Source organism: Kwoniella shivajii, chromosome 5 (assembly GCF_035658355.1).
Source record: "Kwoniella shivajii chromosome 5, complete sequence".
In the NCBI taxonomy this organism is placed as follows: domain Eukaryota; kingdom Fungi; phylum Basidiomycota; class Tremellomycetes; order Tremellales; family Cryptococcaceae; genus Kwoniella; species Kwoniella shivajii.
The window spans coordinates 866,393-883,348 of record NC_085912.1 but is presented as its reverse complement, the minus strand read 5'-3'; the positions used below and the strand labels follow the sequence as shown (position 1 = coordinate 883,348).

General features: G+C 43.7%; 6 protein-coding genes across 6 annotated transcripts; 4 read left to right on the top strand and 2 right to left on the bottom strand.

The window, feature by feature from the left end:
* Nucleotides 1–373: 373 nt before the first annotated feature.
* Nucleotides 374–1,111, top strand: IL334_004075 (uncharacterized protein; the record flags this gene model as incomplete). Its single annotated transcript, XM_062935798.1, has 4 exons — nt 374–426; nt 514–603; nt 718–956; nt 1,008–1,111. The coding sequence occupies 4 exons, from the start codon at nt 374–376 to the stop codon at nt 1,109–1,111; spliced, it is 486 nt and encodes a 161-aa protein (XP_062791849.1).
* A 199-nt stretch (nt 1,112–1,310) lies between these two features.
* On the bottom strand, nt 1,311–3,707 carry IL334_004074 (uncharacterized protein; the record flags this gene model as incomplete). Its single annotated transcript, XM_062935797.1, has 12 exons — nt 1,311–1,501; nt 1,640–1,864; nt 1,971–2,017; nt 2,102–2,190; nt 2,325–2,491; nt 2,628–2,764; nt 2,831–2,890; nt 2,957–3,148; nt 3,202–3,225; nt 3,294–3,360; nt 3,438–3,486; nt 3,540–3,707. The coding sequence occupies 12 exons, from the start codon at nt 3,705–3,707 to the stop codon at nt 1,311–1,313; spliced, it is 1,416 nt and encodes a 471-aa protein (XP_062791848.1).
* Nucleotides 3,708–4,331: 624 nt separating this feature from the next.
* IL334_004073 (protein-L-isoaspartate O-methyltransferase) lies at nt 4,332–5,524 on the top strand (the record flags this gene model as incomplete). The annotated part of the gene is made up of 8 exons (XM_062935796.1): nt 4,332–4,367; nt 4,434–4,487; nt 4,597–4,664; nt 4,717–4,853; nt 4,913–5,163; nt 5,225–5,273; nt 5,346–5,410; nt 5,483–5,524. The coding sequence occupies 8 exons, from the start codon at nt 4,332–4,334 to the stop codon at nt 5,522–5,524; spliced, it is 702 nt and encodes a 233-aa protein (XP_062791847.1).
* A 240-nt stretch (nt 5,525–5,764) lies between these two features.
* IL334_004072 (uncharacterized protein) lies at nt 5,765–7,309 on the bottom strand (the record flags this gene model as incomplete). Its single annotated transcript, XM_062935795.1, has 8 exons — nt 5,765–5,876; nt 5,939–6,065; nt 6,138–6,269; nt 6,328–6,516; nt 6,600–6,658; nt 6,727–6,884; nt 6,940–7,091; nt 7,177–7,309. The coding sequence occupies 8 exons, from the start codon at nt 7,307–7,309 to the stop codon at nt 5,765–5,767; spliced, it is 1,062 nt and encodes a 353-aa protein (XP_062791846.1).
* A 1,980-nt stretch (nt 7,310–9,289) lies between these two features.
* IL334_004071 (uncharacterized protein) lies at nt 9,290–11,529 on the top strand (the record flags this gene model as incomplete). The annotated part of the gene is made up of 3 exons (XM_062935794.1): nt 9,290–10,630; nt 10,687–11,079; nt 11,155–11,529. The coding sequence occupies 3 exons, from the start codon at nt 9,290–9,292 to the stop codon at nt 11,527–11,529; spliced, it is 2,109 nt and encodes a 702-aa protein (XP_062791845.1).
* Nucleotides 11,530–11,888: 359 nt separating this feature from the next.
* Nucleotides 11,889–16,810, top strand: IL334_004070 (uncharacterized protein; the record flags this gene model as incomplete). Its single annotated transcript, XM_062935793.1, has 19 exons — nt 11,889–11,909; nt 12,018–12,422; nt 12,486–12,879; nt 12,945–13,296; nt 13,348–13,465; nt 13,522–13,664; nt 13,720–13,966; nt 14,024–14,128; nt 14,197–14,321; nt 14,375–14,520; nt 14,574–14,635; nt 14,689–14,749; nt 14,800–15,098; nt 15,154–15,287; nt 15,346–15,512; nt 15,571–15,962; nt 16,042–16,120; nt 16,199–16,319; nt 16,399–16,810. The coding sequence occupies 19 exons, from the start codon at nt 11,889–11,891 to the stop codon at nt 16,808–16,810; spliced, it is 3,783 nt and encodes a 1,260-aa protein (XP_062791844.1).
* Nucleotides 16,811–16,956: the final 146 nt, after the last annotated feature.

The window sequence follows — 16,956 nt, the reverse complement described above, 5'->3', positions numbered from 1 at the left end:
ATTACTCGTACAGTGAGTTCACTTTCCATGCTCTTCCTTTCACCTACCTGTTCTATCATCATCCACATCTCCACCTTTGATCCTCAGATCTCGACGAAATGATTATTCAATCAAACAATAAACATAATCTGTCAATCCACGGAATAGACGCTTCTTCCCTCTTTCATCCTTTACCGGAGAAAAAGGGGAGTCGACAGCCTCTGCCGATAACGTTTGACCATAATGATCGTCCTATTTCCCATTCACGTGTCCCATATTCTGATTCATATTTGCCAGGAATACTGGAGGCTGATAATCATGCATTGAATAAAGTATCGGCACCTATACGATCTGACCAACAAAAATTGCTCGAATCAGACAGTAGAATAGCAGTATGAATCAACCGAATAGAATAGATTCCTGGTTATTACAAGATGACGAGAAACCGTAAGTATCGTTGGCTTCTTCATGAGCAGCTTGGAAGCTTTTGTATGAATAATCATGAATAATCATAAGCTGATAAATGGATGGCAGATTAACCATCACTGAAGATGCTAAAATACCCAATGCCGCTACTATACTATTGAGAAAGCAGGACCATACTTTGGGTAATATGATCCGAGCGTGAGTCTCGTTCATTTCGCTTCGCAAGTTCTACTACAACACGACTATAGTCATTCTCGAAGGCTCCATATCCTTTTGCTCAGACCTACATGCTGACTTTCAACCTAATCTTAGACAACTCCTCTTGGATCCAACAGTGCTTTTCGCAGGATACAAAGTCCCTCATCCATTAGAAAATGATATAATAATAAAAATACAAACGGATGAAAGATCGAATCCTGCAGATGCACTGAAAAGAGCATGTCATTTATTGATTCGTCAAACTGTACATGTGAAACAACAATTCATGGATCAAGCTAAAAACATCGAAATGGGTATGGGTCCAGATCAATCCCTTGCAAACGTAGGCGTCGGTGGTCAAAATATGGGGGCACGACCAGGAGCTGGAGCTGGAGGTGTATCAGGAGGTTATGATCCTTATGGTGATGGTTTAGGTAGAGAAGGTAATACAGTTGTAGGAGGTCAAGTTAGAGATACTCTCAACGGAGGTGATGTATACGATTTCTAAGGGATTCCTGGACATCTCTGGTTTTCCAAGAGGAATACCAGAACCCAATAATGGATGCGGCTAGTTTAGTTTCATCCAATCCTGTTGTATAGCATTCTACATTATGCATTATTTTTGAATAACTCACTCAATCCTACTTTGGGTTTGCACCTGTACATCAATACCATTCTATCAAGATCTAATCATACATCCGAAAGTATCACACAATAGCAAGTATCTTCTTATTTTGCCATAATCTAGCCGCGATCAAAGAGCTAGTTGCTAAGGTGAGCATAGTACCAGCCAGAATGATCGCATGTGGGAAACGCGATAACTGATCTTGATCTGATCCTGCACCTAACAAAGCACCTGCTGAAGGTGGACCGGCAATCTGAGCGAATGAACCGATAACTATTGGACAAGACCAAAGCATTTAGCGAATTCTTCGCTAATGGATCTGTGATAGGATGAAAATGCGATTGACACACAAACTACAGTGACTGTGGTGACGGTCGCCGGAAGAGGTTTGCGTTCTTGGGATGAACTTACACATGATCATGCCAACCATTGTCCCAGCAAATCTCATGTCTTTACATAATTTCGTTACGCACGGAGCTTGTAGACTAACAAATGTAGCACTTGTCATACCGAACAAGACACTGACTACTACTACTGATGGTATAGTCTTGCAAGCCAGAAGTGACCAGAGTAAGATTGTCATGAAGATGTTCGATATGATTGAAATGTTATATGACCCGATTCGATCTGCTATAACTGTTAGAAATATAATCAGCTGGTTGCTTTCCAACATAAAAATTACAAGAAATTTGGAGCGTCTCTTGTTTGCGCAAAAGATTGATGCAAGCTACGAATGACTTACGTCCTGATGGTACCCGTGCTATACTAGATCCAGCATTTACGAAAATTCTGGAAGAGCAGTTGACCCAGATTTAGCATTCTCCGTGGTAACGCACGTTTTTGTTTTTGTTTTTCACAAGAACGTATACTCACAGGAAATATGGTCCGATATCATTCCATCCTCTGAGATGACCGTATGTCCCGATGAACATGTTCACAAAGAAGAATCCAAATACCCATGTCTGCGAAACCACAATTACATCGGTCAGTCTTCCAATGTTCGATGATACTGTATCTCACTCTATCTGACGACTCATAATGGGAATAAGGATTTCGCCCAAGGTTGATCTGCGGGTTTAAAGAATTAAAAACTCACAAAAGATGAAAATGCTATCAAGCAATAGGGGAAACTCGTAAAGGCTTTGAGGTGAAAGAAAGGTCCCGGTGGTTTTGGTGGTAATCTAGTCTTCAGTAAGAAGAAAGCAGATGTACCGATAATCAGACATATCAGAGCTATTAATCTCATTGTCCATCCAAATCCGACTACGGGTTATTGCAGGATATGGTAATTGACGATTGGGTGATGATTTATGATGAAAGACCAATTCTGTATCAGCATTTCAAACCTCTGAGACCACTGATTTGATCCATAGCTTCATGAATATATAAGTTCACTCACTTCGCTGTGGTGCATTAGCCCATATCAATGGCCATACTATAGCTCCCAAAGAGGCTCCCGTAGCTTGTATGACATGACCATCAGATCGAAGGAGTGACAAACACCACATCCATTGAGAGCACTCACATATGGCACCACTGTTTTAGAAACGGGTGAGCGACGCTGTACGTGACTTTCCAATGATTATCGAAGATCAAACTTACAATGCCACACCTCGTCTTTTTGAGAACCACTGTCCCATCACACCTAAGGCAGCGATAAACCTAATCATTGCAATGATATCAGTAGGTCTATCTATTCTCGCGCAACACGAATAAAAAATCACTCACATGAAATTCATTCCTACGGGAATCAAAGTAGAATGACATAAGAAAATTTGGTAATATTGTGTACACAAACTCAGTAGACAATATCCCAAAGTCAATAGAAATGTTCCTGATCCCATCAGGTAACGATGACCGTATAAATCAAATAACGATCCTGTGAATATAGATAAACCGAACGTGACGAATCCTTGTGTCCTGTATGTGTCTCCTATCAGTGAAATCTTATGAGAGACATTCAGTTGACTTACCCGCCTATCCAGGCTACTTGACTCCTGAAGAACAAGAATACAATGATCAGTCTTCGGAACCCAACACTATCCACTGGTCTTAATCGACTCACTGTGTGTATTCTGACAAGTAATGGGATTTATACCATGTCTGGAATGCTCCAGCTGAAGGAGCCAATCCTACAGTATAGAATGCGAACAGTTAGCCGATTGTTCAATTGGTACCGAGAAACCTAAAGACTCTCGCAATCACTCACCATATCCACAGAACATCGCCCCACATCCTCCAGCAACGCATAGCCAAGCCTGTGATGATCATTCTCAGTACTCTCTTGTGCCACGCAGGCTCTATCACTCACCCTTAGTCCACCATCGGGGTAGGTCAATTCTGTACTGTCTTCTTTCACTTGGACAGCCTCAAAACCTCCTAAATCGTTCTTGTCAAGCTCCGCATCGTCCTCCGTCCGTGAAACTGCAGTGTCGAATTCATTTTCTTCACTTGGGGTTTTTTCAGCAGCCGGCGACATCTGAACAATGCTGGTTGGACGTAGCTCCAAGATGCAATATGATGTTGGGTGCTCGTGAGGTTGAGGTTCTGGAATCTGATCAAAAGTGCTTCACGATCTTGACCAGAGTCATAGTAGAGATTTTACGGAAGATCAGCGCACCGAAGATTATTTGACCAAAGAGCTGCAGGTTAACTTGGCGATAGAAGATACCGCGAACGCGAACGATAGACAAAGAAGCAATGGTTCAAATCGATCGGTTGAGCGCGAGGTATTCAGAAGACCTTTCAATATAGCATGATACGGTCCGGTACATCGCATCACAGGGGAAGGGAGACAACTTTAGGATCCCGAAAGTGCACATTCGGTGTTCAGGTTTTAACCGACGGTTAGATCCGATAAGAAAGTCAGTAAGAAAAAGAGGAGGCGTCGATAAATGCGGGGTACCCCAGCTGTTCAACGTGGGGAAAGCATCGATGTGATGACATAACTTCCTTGTTGTCTCATCTATGCTTTACCGCTCTCCTTCTACCTAAAACGACCTTCACGGAAGGAGCTCACTTTCCTGGGTAATATCTGATTGATATTGAAGGCTGCGACAAGCCGAGCGTACTCAAGATTTTACACTTTCGACGGATATTCAACATGGCGTGGATGTCTTCTGGAAGAACCAATGCAGAAGTGAGCTCCCATCATTCGACACAGGAAAAACGAATAGCTCAGCTCACGCTTGGTTGAAATTCCTAGCTCATCGACAAGATGTCGAGGAATGGTCTCATCAATTCTTCGCAGGTTGCCGAGGTGATTCAGACGCATTTATCTTCCTGTCATGACCAAGTCTCGGTCACAAACAGTACAATAGCGTTCTTTCAACGTAGAACACAAGCTAATGAATCGCGGGCTCTACTAGGCGATGAGGAAGGTAGATAGAAAGAATTACGTTCCTGATACAGCATACGCGTATGAGGATTCACCACAGTAAGTGCATTCCATGAAATAGAAGCTAAGCTGACATGACACCGTATTTTAGACGGATTGGGTTTGGTGCTACTATATCTGCTCCGCATATGCATGCACATGCTTGCGAAAATCTCTTATCCTTCTTGCCGGTAGCAGACTCACCACACACTGGAGCTATCTTAGATGTAGGTAGTGGATCAGGATATCGTACGTCCTCATTCAAGCTACCCACTCCCACTCTTCAGGCTGATTGGATATCACTCTAGTCACGGCTGTCCTTCATCATTTGGCACCACATTCTGTCGTCGTTGGAATCGACCACATTCAAGGATTGGTAGATCAGTCAATCATCAATCTAAAGAAGGATGGAATACCTTTAGGACCGGGAGAGGATGGAAGAGGGGGTGTTATGATGATATGTGGAGATGGAAGGAACGGTTCACCGAAATACGCACCTTTCAGCATAATCCATGTTGGTGCCGCGGCTCCTATCATTCCTGAACCTCTAATCGACCAAGTGAGTCAATCTACAGCTCGCCGTTACTTGATACCTTAATAGTAAGCTGACTGCCCCTTAGCTGGCCAAACCGGGTAGGATGTTCATACCTGTTGGTGAAGGCACGCAAGGTAAGTCCAGCGACTCCCACTAACTCCGCTGAGATACTAGTGTCATTGAATTACAGCTGACAAACCAATCAGATATCTGGCAGATTGATAAATCACAATCAGGGGAAATTACAAAAACGAAGCTCTTCGGTGTAAGGGTATGTTTCTTTTATCAATGTATGCCTTTCCTTAAAATATGTCGAAAAGCTAATACCGCTCGTCATCTCCAGTACGTACCACTTACCGACGCAAACAAGCAGTGGTCAAGTTGAAGGTATTTACAAGTTGTTGTTCCAAGATGAGAGTATTTGTATTCTTTGATTATCCCACACAGTAAAATATTGATTGTAATTGTATCCCATCTCATGTATCCTCAATGCATGAATGACAGTGAGCCTAGTGAAGATACAACTATTATACTTACACATATTGTTGTTCACGATCGCTGGCTGTGTCCAGGAATAGTGGAAACAGCTTGAAGAAGATCTAACAGTGCATACCCCGCCGATTGATCAGTCCTCAGCTTCCGTAACTGCCTTTTCAGCGTAATGTCTTCCTAGCACTCTTTTCGTGAAACTTCCAAACGTTTCTCCGTCTGGTCCTATCACATCATCCACATCAGGTCTATTGATCTCCAAGTCAGCAAATGTAAATTTCATTACAGACGCCTAAACGAGATAACTTACTGAAGGAAAAAAGCGAATGTCTCTCGTGATACTGGATTCTTACTTTTCGTAGATCCACTTACGAAATGAGGAGTCGCCGATAATCTGTTGGATGTGAGAAGGGAGAGTGCTTCTCCAGTCTGAAAAGCTATAATCAGGTTGCTCATCATATCAGCTAATCATCCTTTGGTTTTCACCAATAGGACAGAAGGAGGTTTACCTAGACAGTTGTCCGGTATTGAGACTTTGACGGCTTCTTTACTGTTTCTGGGATATATCCATAACCCCGTTCGATCATTTGGTGGAGGGACTATTTCTGGTGGTTGAGTATCTGATAGATACATTGCCGAGCCTACGTACAACCATTTGTCGTCAGCTCAGTTTTATAAAGCGTATATAAGTGAACATACATAAACCGGTGAGGAGTGAGTGGTCTAAGTGAGTTCCACATAAAGCGTCGTTTTGTGTTTCATCCTCATCTGAAGCAGGTCTATCTGAAGATGATTCAGGATAATAATGAAGTAGTCTAGCCTTATTACATTTAGAAGATGAGATCAAAGACGCTATTGTGCCTGATGGATTCGCAATGGATGGTGACACTGCAAAATATACAGAACATGCTTGCGAAGTCAGTCATGCATATCCATCCGAAAACCCGTTGAAATGAAATACGACGACTTGCCAAATTTCTCGCATGCCTTGGCTAAAGCGATACCTGCGTCGAATATGATTTCACCTAATCTACAGAGACGAGAATGAGTTCTATATCTCTCCGACTTATTGATAGAATGGAGAAAAAGGGGACTCACGCCTTGAATGTAGGTTCAAATTCCTCTAAGCCCTCGACACCATTTGGCCAAACATTCCCAGCGTAATATTCTGGATGTGTAGATCTGACTGCATCTGTCACATCCGGGTGATCTACTAGAGGATTTGCATAATATGATCCCTTCTGAATATCCGGTTTCTACGCATCGTTCTGTTAACTGTCAGAGTATACTATAGATAAAGAAATGACTCACACCGTTCATAATCTCTTTTCCGTGTGACCAACCAAATAAATAGGATACATCTGGTTTTGCGAATTGTTCCTTCACATCTTCGGGTAAAGTAGCGAATTTATGCGAAAGACGAAACATCTTTTCTCGAAGTATTGGGAATTCATCTGGTAGATCTTCGTGATATCGTCAGTATCTCTATACTTTGACGTAGTCATTAGAGTATGGAACTGGAAGGGTACCTCGAGTACGGATACTTACCGCTAATGACAACTATACCTAAACATCCTGATTCGGACCCTAATCCAGCTACTATCCGATCATGTAATGCGTCCGGGCTCGAGATCATTTGATGATATGGGATTGTTATTGGATTTGAGGATGATGAAGCCATGATCAGTGATAGACTCTTGCCCCAGGTGCTACTACGAGAATAGTGTATTATACTTGTCTTTGCACTGTTTTTGACGGATGACAAAGTCTTTCATTTCGGCCATCGACATCACCACTATCAAGATTATCAAGAATGCCCGACATACAGTATCTATTTTGGAATACAACGGAATCAAATTTGATGATTACCATCACGCGAATGCTTTTCCTTTTTCAGGGTAAAAAAAACTACCTTCGAGAAGGTAGATAAGACACAAGAGATGGAAAATTTCAATTGTTCCGGCTCCAATCCATTCGTACCAGCATTTCCCAAAACAGCACACCTAGATCGTCCCGGTCTCGATTAGATCAAAACCAGCATGCTATGGAGCACTTGCTCGATTGATGTTCGACTGTCCCTGCGGAAAGATATACAAGCTGATATCGGATCGCTCCAACGGAGGTGATATACAGTACGTTTGAGAGGCTACGTATTGCAATAGGATGCATAAGAATGCCTCATTGACGCCTATACTACCCGTGTATGTGATACTCTGTTGGCAGGGCTGGCGTGTTTAACGGGGAGCTGACGTAAAAGTAAACCTTCCACCAATGACTACGTGAAGCAAGACCGTTGGGTCTAGGAATATATGACAAATCGCTATGACCAGTCAAACCCACGGAGAGACGGTATCGCATTCTCAGATAACGTGAAGAAATGTACACCTTGTTATGTTAACGGAGATCTTTTTCCAACGGGAATCAGTATTGATTATATAAGCAAAAGTTCAATCTAAAGATTTCAATTGATAAGCATGTAATTCTGAATGTCCAAAGCCACTATCCGTATATCGTAAGGGTAAGGAAGCAGCTTCACACATAACCGAGTAACGATTCGAGCCTTTATTCCATTCATCTGGATCTCTTGTTTCGTAAAGCTTGATTCCAGAAAATGGTCTTGATCAGGGACATAGAAAGGCTTTAACGCGTGTCAGACAGTATCTGAATGGGTTGTTTGAGTTTATTCGGGTCGGTTTAAGGAATGGAGAGACATTAGGGATATATAATGAACCTTCTTTGTCAGAACATGCTTTTTTTGTATTGATTTTTGAAAACATAAGTCATGTAAAGGCTTATCATGTATGGGAACTGATTATTTTACTAACTTCAGAGACATACTTCCTCGCTTCATTAACTAGCTGGAGAGCAGCAGAGGAAAGCACGGGGAGGAGACGGAAGTTGATATGATCGGAAGTGTTTCATGTGACAAGAGAATGTCAACATTATGACTTACTTTGACTGATAAACAAGAGGGTGGATCAGGACTTTAGACATACATCAAACAAGACTTCCTAGCTTGGTGAGATCGATGGCGGTCCCATCATATCAAGTCATGTCCTTGATATTATGTTACATCTTGAGTCCACACGAATTTGGGCGTTAGGGAGTTGATCGAAATTGAAACACTCCAATCATATGTACATGCAGACAAGAGCTCTGCCTTGTGATCGTTAAGTACATAAAGAGGTCCAAACAATTTGGAAGTTTACAAACATGACCTCTATTCTCATCTTGATCTTCTCCAAGTTTCAATACAATATCGAAAAAACCTTCTTTGTACAAGATTATCTTTGAATACATCTGAAGGAATCAGCCGACTCACCACAGAAATTTTCTGGAGCCTACTCACGCGAGAACCAAATCCGAAACTATACTCTCAGTTATACCAAATCCAGCTTTATCAGTACTACGAAAGGTGTATGAAGGGGATTCGAATCGAAAAGGGGCAATCTTTGTCTTACTTTTCCATCCAGATTGTCACATCGGTAGTGTAACGTTTTAGCGTCTAGACTGTCTCGCTTTGTTCCTTCGACCTCCAAGTAGATCACTCGGCACATTAGAATACTGCAATATATACCTCGATTCCTTTCACACTATTTAAAGGTCGGATTTATATTTCCAGATCAACAAGATCAACCTCCCCTACACCATCTTTGTAACAATGTCTCTTATAAGGGAACAAAAGCGTAAATCCTCAGTCTCTATTGGTCAAGCTGTCTTTTACCCCAACTCATTACCACCACCTCTACGTCGGCCATCAAAAGCCTTACCTCCATATACATCTAGACCTACCACACCTACTTCCCCAGTCGCCATGTACAATCCTTCCACCATTGCTACACCTCCCCGGCAATCTTCCACATCCACAACAGTCCTGGACCGTTTCAGTAATATATCTGAATATCCTTTCCCTTCTCAAGATTCTCTTCCGCATCTTAGTCCCACTCGAAAACTTACTCATCTGTTCGACGGCCTGTCTTTCGCTACTCCTCGAAGCAGTAATCATGATACCTACAGCCGCTTATTGTATAGTGCGGGCTCCGAGCCAGATTTAGACATTACAACTCCTAACGCTCTTCCCCTGTCTGACCTTATCGATGAAGCTTATATTGAGGAAGATGACAGTCACACTCAAACTCAAACTAGTCCAGCCGCCAAGCTATACTCGTCACCGGCATATATCCCATCCCAAGATGGATTCAACTTTCCTCAGCCTCCTCCAGGTGCAACATTACCCAATCATAGTGCATTCAAACTTGGCTCACCACCTAAGCAATCTTTCAGTCCTCAATCAAGATTGAATGTAGGAAAACAACCATCATGGAGCGAAAGACAGAATTTAGACATTAGAGTGAATCAAACTTCATATGAGCCTCCTTCACCTTTATCAGGTCATGGTGTATCTCCTTTGAGTACCCCATCTCCTATGACAAATGTGAATAGCTCGCATAGAATGGAGTATCTTTTCCCGAGTGAATCACAATTTCACGATGTCTTCTCCTCAGGTTATCAGTCGAACGCCCCTAGACATGTACAAGTAAACAATCAGCTATTCACTCCACCATATACCGAGGCGACTTTACCCGCGACGACAAATAGTTTACAACTGCATCATCCACATTTGTATCCTTCAGCACCAGTATCTCGTTGCAGTACGCCTTCGGTCATACCTCAGCCGATCATCGAATTACCTCAGTCAGAAGTTGCCGCTCACTATTTGAGAGGCAAAAGTCTTTGCCCTTCCTTTGCAAGAAGGTATATTATCCGTGATGAACTCGGTTCAGGTGGTTTCGGATTCGTCTGTTCAGCACTTCAGACAGGCTACAAGAACGTTGCCGGTATTGAAGTTGCAGTCAAGTTCATACTCAAAGACAGAGTCCAAGAATGCGATTACGCTATGCTCGAAGGTGAACCTGTTGAGAGTTTTGTTTTGAGCAGAGTACAACATCCAAGTATAATTGGGTTTAGGGAATTCTTCGAGGATGAAGAATTCTTCTATCTAGTGAGTTTGACCAAGTAGTAGGACAAGTATGAGTGTGGCTGACCATTTTGAGTTAGGTGCAAGAACTTCATGGTGATCCATGGGAACCCGGACATACGCTTGAAGCAGCGGATCCGTTAAGCAATCCGATCCCGACTGCGACACCTGCGGCTCCTATTCCAACCATAAATACACCACAAACACCCGGATCAGCTTTCTTATTTTCTCCCGTTCATTCTGTTGATTGGTCAAAGCTCAATCCCATGTCAGGCGAGAATGGAAAAAGACCAAATATGGCGAGGAGGGCATCATACGATCTTTTCGAATGTGTCGAACATCAGAGGTTCTCCGAAGATCAAGCTAGAATGATCTTCAGGCAGATAGTCGACGCTGTAGGGTACTTGCACAGACGAGGCATCTATCATCGAGATTTGAAGGACGAGAACATCGTCATTGATCGGAATCTATGTGTGAGTACAGACACTATCTTTGGTCTTGGACTCAAATTATCGTTCATTTAAGCTGATTGGAACCCGCGTCGTTAGGTCAAGATCATCGACTTTGGTTCTGCGGTGATTGAAGATCCCACTCTTCCTCCAGTACTTTATGATCACTTCAGAGGAACAATGTCATACGCTTCTGCAGAAGTTCTGAATGGTAGACACTATCTCGCAGGTCCAGCTGATATCTGGTCTCTGGGTATCATACTGGGTATCATTCTTACCGGTGAATCACCATTCCCAAACACAACTTGGGCGATGGAAGGAAGAATCAAGATCAAAAGACAGATACCAGGAGGTGCTTTCGATCTAATGCAACGATGCCTACACACCGATCCAAGAAAGCGAGCAAGAATTGGTGAAGTAGAAAGACATCCTTGGTTGAGAGGCATGTTGGCTCATAGGGGTAGTATTTGTTAAATAAATGGACTTTTTCGGTGTTGGTATGGTATCTCAATAGTATATAACGGCTTCTTGGCGGTGACCTCTTGTTCAAACGATAGTCGTATGTAGTGGATCTTGACATGATGATATCTGTGTCCTCACTTAATGCATATTTTCACAATTTGCTCTTGCTTTGACTATGTGAGTTCCTATATGTGTAAACAGTGGTGGAGAGGGTGGACGTCAAGAGTGGAGGTTCAGCGCGTCACATCAACAATCAAGAAAGATGCCCTTGATCTCTTCCTGGTCGTTTTCGTCTTTCGTATATTTCTGTCTACATTTTGCTTACATATACGCATCGCCTCTGGGGAAAGGGGTCTTTACAATTCTTCAAAATGAACTCGTATCCGCATGAGGTAAGCGCTCCGTTGCCTATTTCTGGTGTACAATCTCACTCAGGTGGTTCAGTTGACCTTATCACCGGTTGATGGAGACAATGAAGCTGAACTACTTGTAACCTCTAGTTCCTTGCCCACCCTCAACCGTTGATGTTCGTAGCTGGACTCAACTCAGGTTCAAGGGGACGAAGTAACTCATCAGCTTCTACCTCTGGTGCTCGACGGCCATCAGGCGGAACCCTTACTGTCCTTGAACCTGGTTCATCAGGAAATTCAGCTTTGACCACTCCTATCACATCCCCAATACCGCGAAATGATGCATTACCTGACGATCCTTCTTCGGATGACACGGTGTCAGCCGAGAAGAAGGCAGATGAGATTAGCAAGAGCGAAGAAATAGATGGAAATGATAAAGAATTTGAGAAATTGGTATATGATCTTAGAGGAGCATTGACTCCTATGGCAGGTAAAGGGAAAATATGGTTGGGTCAAGAGGATAGAAGAGACTTTAGGATTGTATTGGTTGACAAGGTGAGTAGTTTGGCTTCATTCCCGCCAAGCATGAGACTGACCTATAGGATGAGGGTCGTTTAGGGAGTTCGCCTACCGATGCGTAAAATCAGTCCTGCGGCATCATCATTATCACAACCATCCATAGCGGATATACCAACTACTCCTCGATCTCCTCTTTCACCCTTGATTCCCAGTTCCCCTCTTTTCCCGGACGGTCTAATCGCCCCTGTTTGGGTAAGAAAACACGCTGAGCTGGTACCATCGGTATTTGTCCTCTTCTTGAGGCTGTACGAAGCAAAGCCTTTTGCGCCGAGTGAAGATCCAGACGTCAATCAGGCTAAAGAAGCTGCTAATAAGGCTATGGAGAAGGATCAAGACGACCAACTTATAAGAGAGATAGGTGATAGACGAAGGAGGCTAGGGGAGAGAGGAATAAAGTTGACAGTTGTATTAATGGCTAGTGCGGCAACTTTAGGTGAGCTGTCGCATCCTCAATACTGCAAGACTACAAGCATCGGCTGACAATTCTTCGCATTTCAGATTCACCTTCACTTGATCCTAGATTATCACATCTACGTCGAGCATCAGCTCTATCTTCCAAAGCGTCATTGTTTGTTCTTACTCCTGTTCCAGCAGATCAACTGCCAGATTTCGTTCAATCGCTACAAGATGCGCTATATGACTCTGCAGTAGAGTACTATGCCAATCATGCCAAGCGAGTCAGAAGGAAGAGGTCACGAGTGCCTGTCAGTCAAGCTGCAGTAAATCCCGCCGCTACCGCAGCAACCGGTCAAGGGCCCCGGGCATTGGGTCCTCAGGGCTGGGCTGTGAGGTATGATTGGAAAGCTGGATGGTTCGCTGAGGTTAGAGGAGATTTCGATGTTGCTAGAAGGTGAGTAGCCAGTTGCGAGGGATTATCATTCAGCTGATCAATTATTTATAGGCACTATGAGGACTGCTGGAATGAATTGGCAAGGATGTTTTCCTCGACCACAACTCTCCCACCAAGGACCAAAAGATGGGCAGAAGCGAAAGTGCTGGCAGATTGTGTTGCTGTCAGAGTGAGCCGTTCGAGACTCAAGCAAACCGGATTCAAATGCTAACGCTATCAATCCAGATATGCAAACTTCTTTTGTACGATGACCAGGGTCCTCGTGCACTGAATCCTTTCTTTGTTCACCTAAAACGATTTGGGGATCTTTCGCGTGGATGGGGTATAGGCGAAGAAACGTTCGAGTTCTGGAGCTGGATCGCGAGACAGTAAGGCCACTACAAATTGGCACCTGGTTCATAGTATCGCTTACACACTTTCCAGGTATCGCATATTTGCAGAGTTATTGGAGATGGCTCAACAGTCAGGTCTTCGAATCGCATCGTTGGCACCTCCAGTGTTCCCAACAGCTGCGTCGGCGGCTGCTCCCGTACCGCCCGATTACTATGCTACGCCTATATCTTCTGGAAACCCACTGCAAGTACTACAACAGCCCGCTTTCTACTACTATACTGCTGCATCATGCTCCATACAGAGACAATTGAGGTATCAAGAAGCTCTGGAAGCTGAGGTGTGTTTGTCTTGTCATCAGCGGACTGACCGAGGCTGATGCATATACGACAAGCAGAATGACGCTTTAAGCTCCGAAGCTGGATCCACATCAGGTTATGTGTCCACCGCTCCTGGTTTTGCTAATGAGAAGAAAGTCGATCACCCAGCCCTGGTCATAGAGGTATATTTACATCAAAGATGTATCGCAAAAGCTTGACATGAGATTGACCACGCCGCTTGTTACAATAGCTGTTTACCAAGGCATATTCGCTACTGAAAGAACAGGATCATGCTCAAAATCGAATGGCACTATTTGTCGCTTTCAGAATAGCAGAGGTGTATTGTCAATCGGGACAGCATGAGATGGCGTTGCGGTGAGCTATTCCTGGTCGTGCCGGTGATCATAGCTGATGTAATCAAATTGCAGCTTTTTTGACAGGATTTCACTGGGCTTCAAACGAGAACGATGGTCTCCTATTGTGCGCCAAATACGCAAATTATGGTATGAATGTGCTCAGCAAACAGGCAACGTGGAAAGCGCGGCAAGGTTGTTAGTGGAAATGATGTGTCCAGGTAAGTCAGCTCCGCGAGTCCGAAAAGAGAACCTGCTAATGTCTCTTGTACAGACAGCGGGATCGAAGGGGAGGACAGGGTGGCGTTACAGGAAGATCTCCTATCGCTGATGAAGGTGAGCCATTCGAATCACTGGTATCGCTCTGAGCTGACTTTTAGCTGGGCAAGACCACAACACCTGCTAGCACCGGGCCAATTGCGGTGGAATTGGATGGTCAAAGTAGTTTATGTGAGTCGCTTTACAGCTCAGGGTAGATTGGATTGACATCGATCAAGTAGTGCAAGCACAAGCAGGATTCTGGAAAGCTGAATCGACTGTATCAAAGTCTGTTCCCTATCAATTAGCACTTCAATGTCCGGAAAATGTGCATATAAGCGATATCCAATTTTCGTCATTACGAGTCATATGGTCGAATGAACGAGAGGATACTATCACTCCATCTGAGGGATCCGAAGCGAAGGTCGAGATAATTAAAGTTGACTTAGGGAAAGACTCTAAAGCCTCGCTGAAGTGGACGGAAGGAAAGATGATTGTATTGAATGGGGAAGTATTTGCTCATGCTGAGGAGGAAATACGGGTAAGTACGCCAGTCTTTGTCATTGCATTTAGCTAAAGATTTGTCCTCTCACCAGATAACGGGAATCGTATTGTCGTTAAAGCAAGGTGCTTGGGATTTGGAGGTTCGTCTCACTCCGTCTGATTTGTCAGAATGGATGATTCCGCGGGGAGCTATAACTCCAGTACAGGAATTATCACCTTATGTAAAGTGAATTACTCCCTTGCTGTGCTCTGAGACTCTTCCAAGCTGACATAATTACCGATAGCTTCATTCACCAAGCGCACGAGGTCGACGTGGATGTTACTCATCATCCTTCCGCATTTGTAGGAGAAGACGTGGAGATAATGGTAAAGGCGACGAATACAGATGAGCGAGAGATGGATTTAGCATTATCAGTATTCCTGCAACCTGGCGATGAAGAAGATGACGACGGTGAGTGTTCACGTCCAGTGGACTTCAGGAAGGGCCAGGCTAAATATAATTGTGTCAGGCTCCACTGTCGCGGTGGAGGACCAAGTGTCCCCTACACTCATCAAAGATATCTCATTTGGCGTGCTTGCACCCTCATCAACGGCAAACAGAACAATAGTATTACGATCACCCATAGAAGGAACCAAGATACTAGATATTTCAGTCCAATCGACGATCAAGCTCCCATCCGCTAGAACTCTTTCTCCTACTCTATACGATCAAGTACCTTCACATACTGAGGAAGTCAACAGAACAGTCGTCTTGCCTGTTCTGAAACCCTTTGATGTGAAGATGGGAGTCAGGTATTCACAGCGCTTGGCAGACAACGATGGTGCTCAAGCTGTTGTAGGCGTTCTGGTGAATTTGGCTGGTCCAAGAGGTGTCAAAGTCGAGAAGATCGAGCTGGAAGAGGTGAGTATAGAGATATACCCTGCCTGAAAACGGTGGAAAGGCTGAAAGAATAGCTGATATATGAAAATGACCTTTGTAGGATTCTGCTGAGGACAGTGAAAAGAGCGACGTGAAACTTATCTCTTCGTCACTCGATGAAGATGACACGTTCCCGCAATGTAAGCTGAGCTCTTATCACAAACCTGGATATATGCGATTGTGTGACTATATATGCTGACTGTGTTTGTGATCCGCAGACTGGGATCAGAGCACGAGTTATGCTTTATCGGCTAAATTCTCACTGTCACCAGGATTGAGAGGCGGCACGGTTGGTGATCCCACCAAAGTACCTGCTAAATTAGTTTTCACTTGGCGAAGGTGAGTCTGTCAACTCCTAAGGACAGCTGACAACATTTCGATCGTGGGACAGCACGCTTATATCAAACGATCACTATAGTGATACATCGAGTACATCCATACAAACAATACATAATTTACCTCCACTGTTACTTCCTCCCCCTACGGAATCGTTCATCATACCGACGATACATTTACCTTCGCCACCTTCTGTACTCCCTCACACCCCGTTCAGAGTAATATTATCGATTCTTAACACTCATCCCACTGCAAACGCAACTTCCATTTCAGTCATTGGTGAGACTCAAGATGGGTTCGTCTGGTTAGGTTCAAGAAATATCATTCTACCTCCTCTCAAGCCTGGTCAAGAGTCAACGTTGCACTTCGAAATGATCGCTTTGAGTGGTGCTGGATGGGTGAACATACCGAAGATTGGTGTATACGAAGGTGAAGGTGAAGATCGAGAACAAGTAGATGTTAAAGGATCAAAAATGGTCTTGGTTAGACCGTAGCGGTAATGAGTAACATTCAATGACATGATCGCTTTCAAGTAGAGAGCTCAACGTAGATCCGTTACTGTGCTACTGCCTTTCTGCGTTACGGGTATCGTGATACAATGTTAAAATTGACATGCATGTTTTCATATTCCAAAACACTT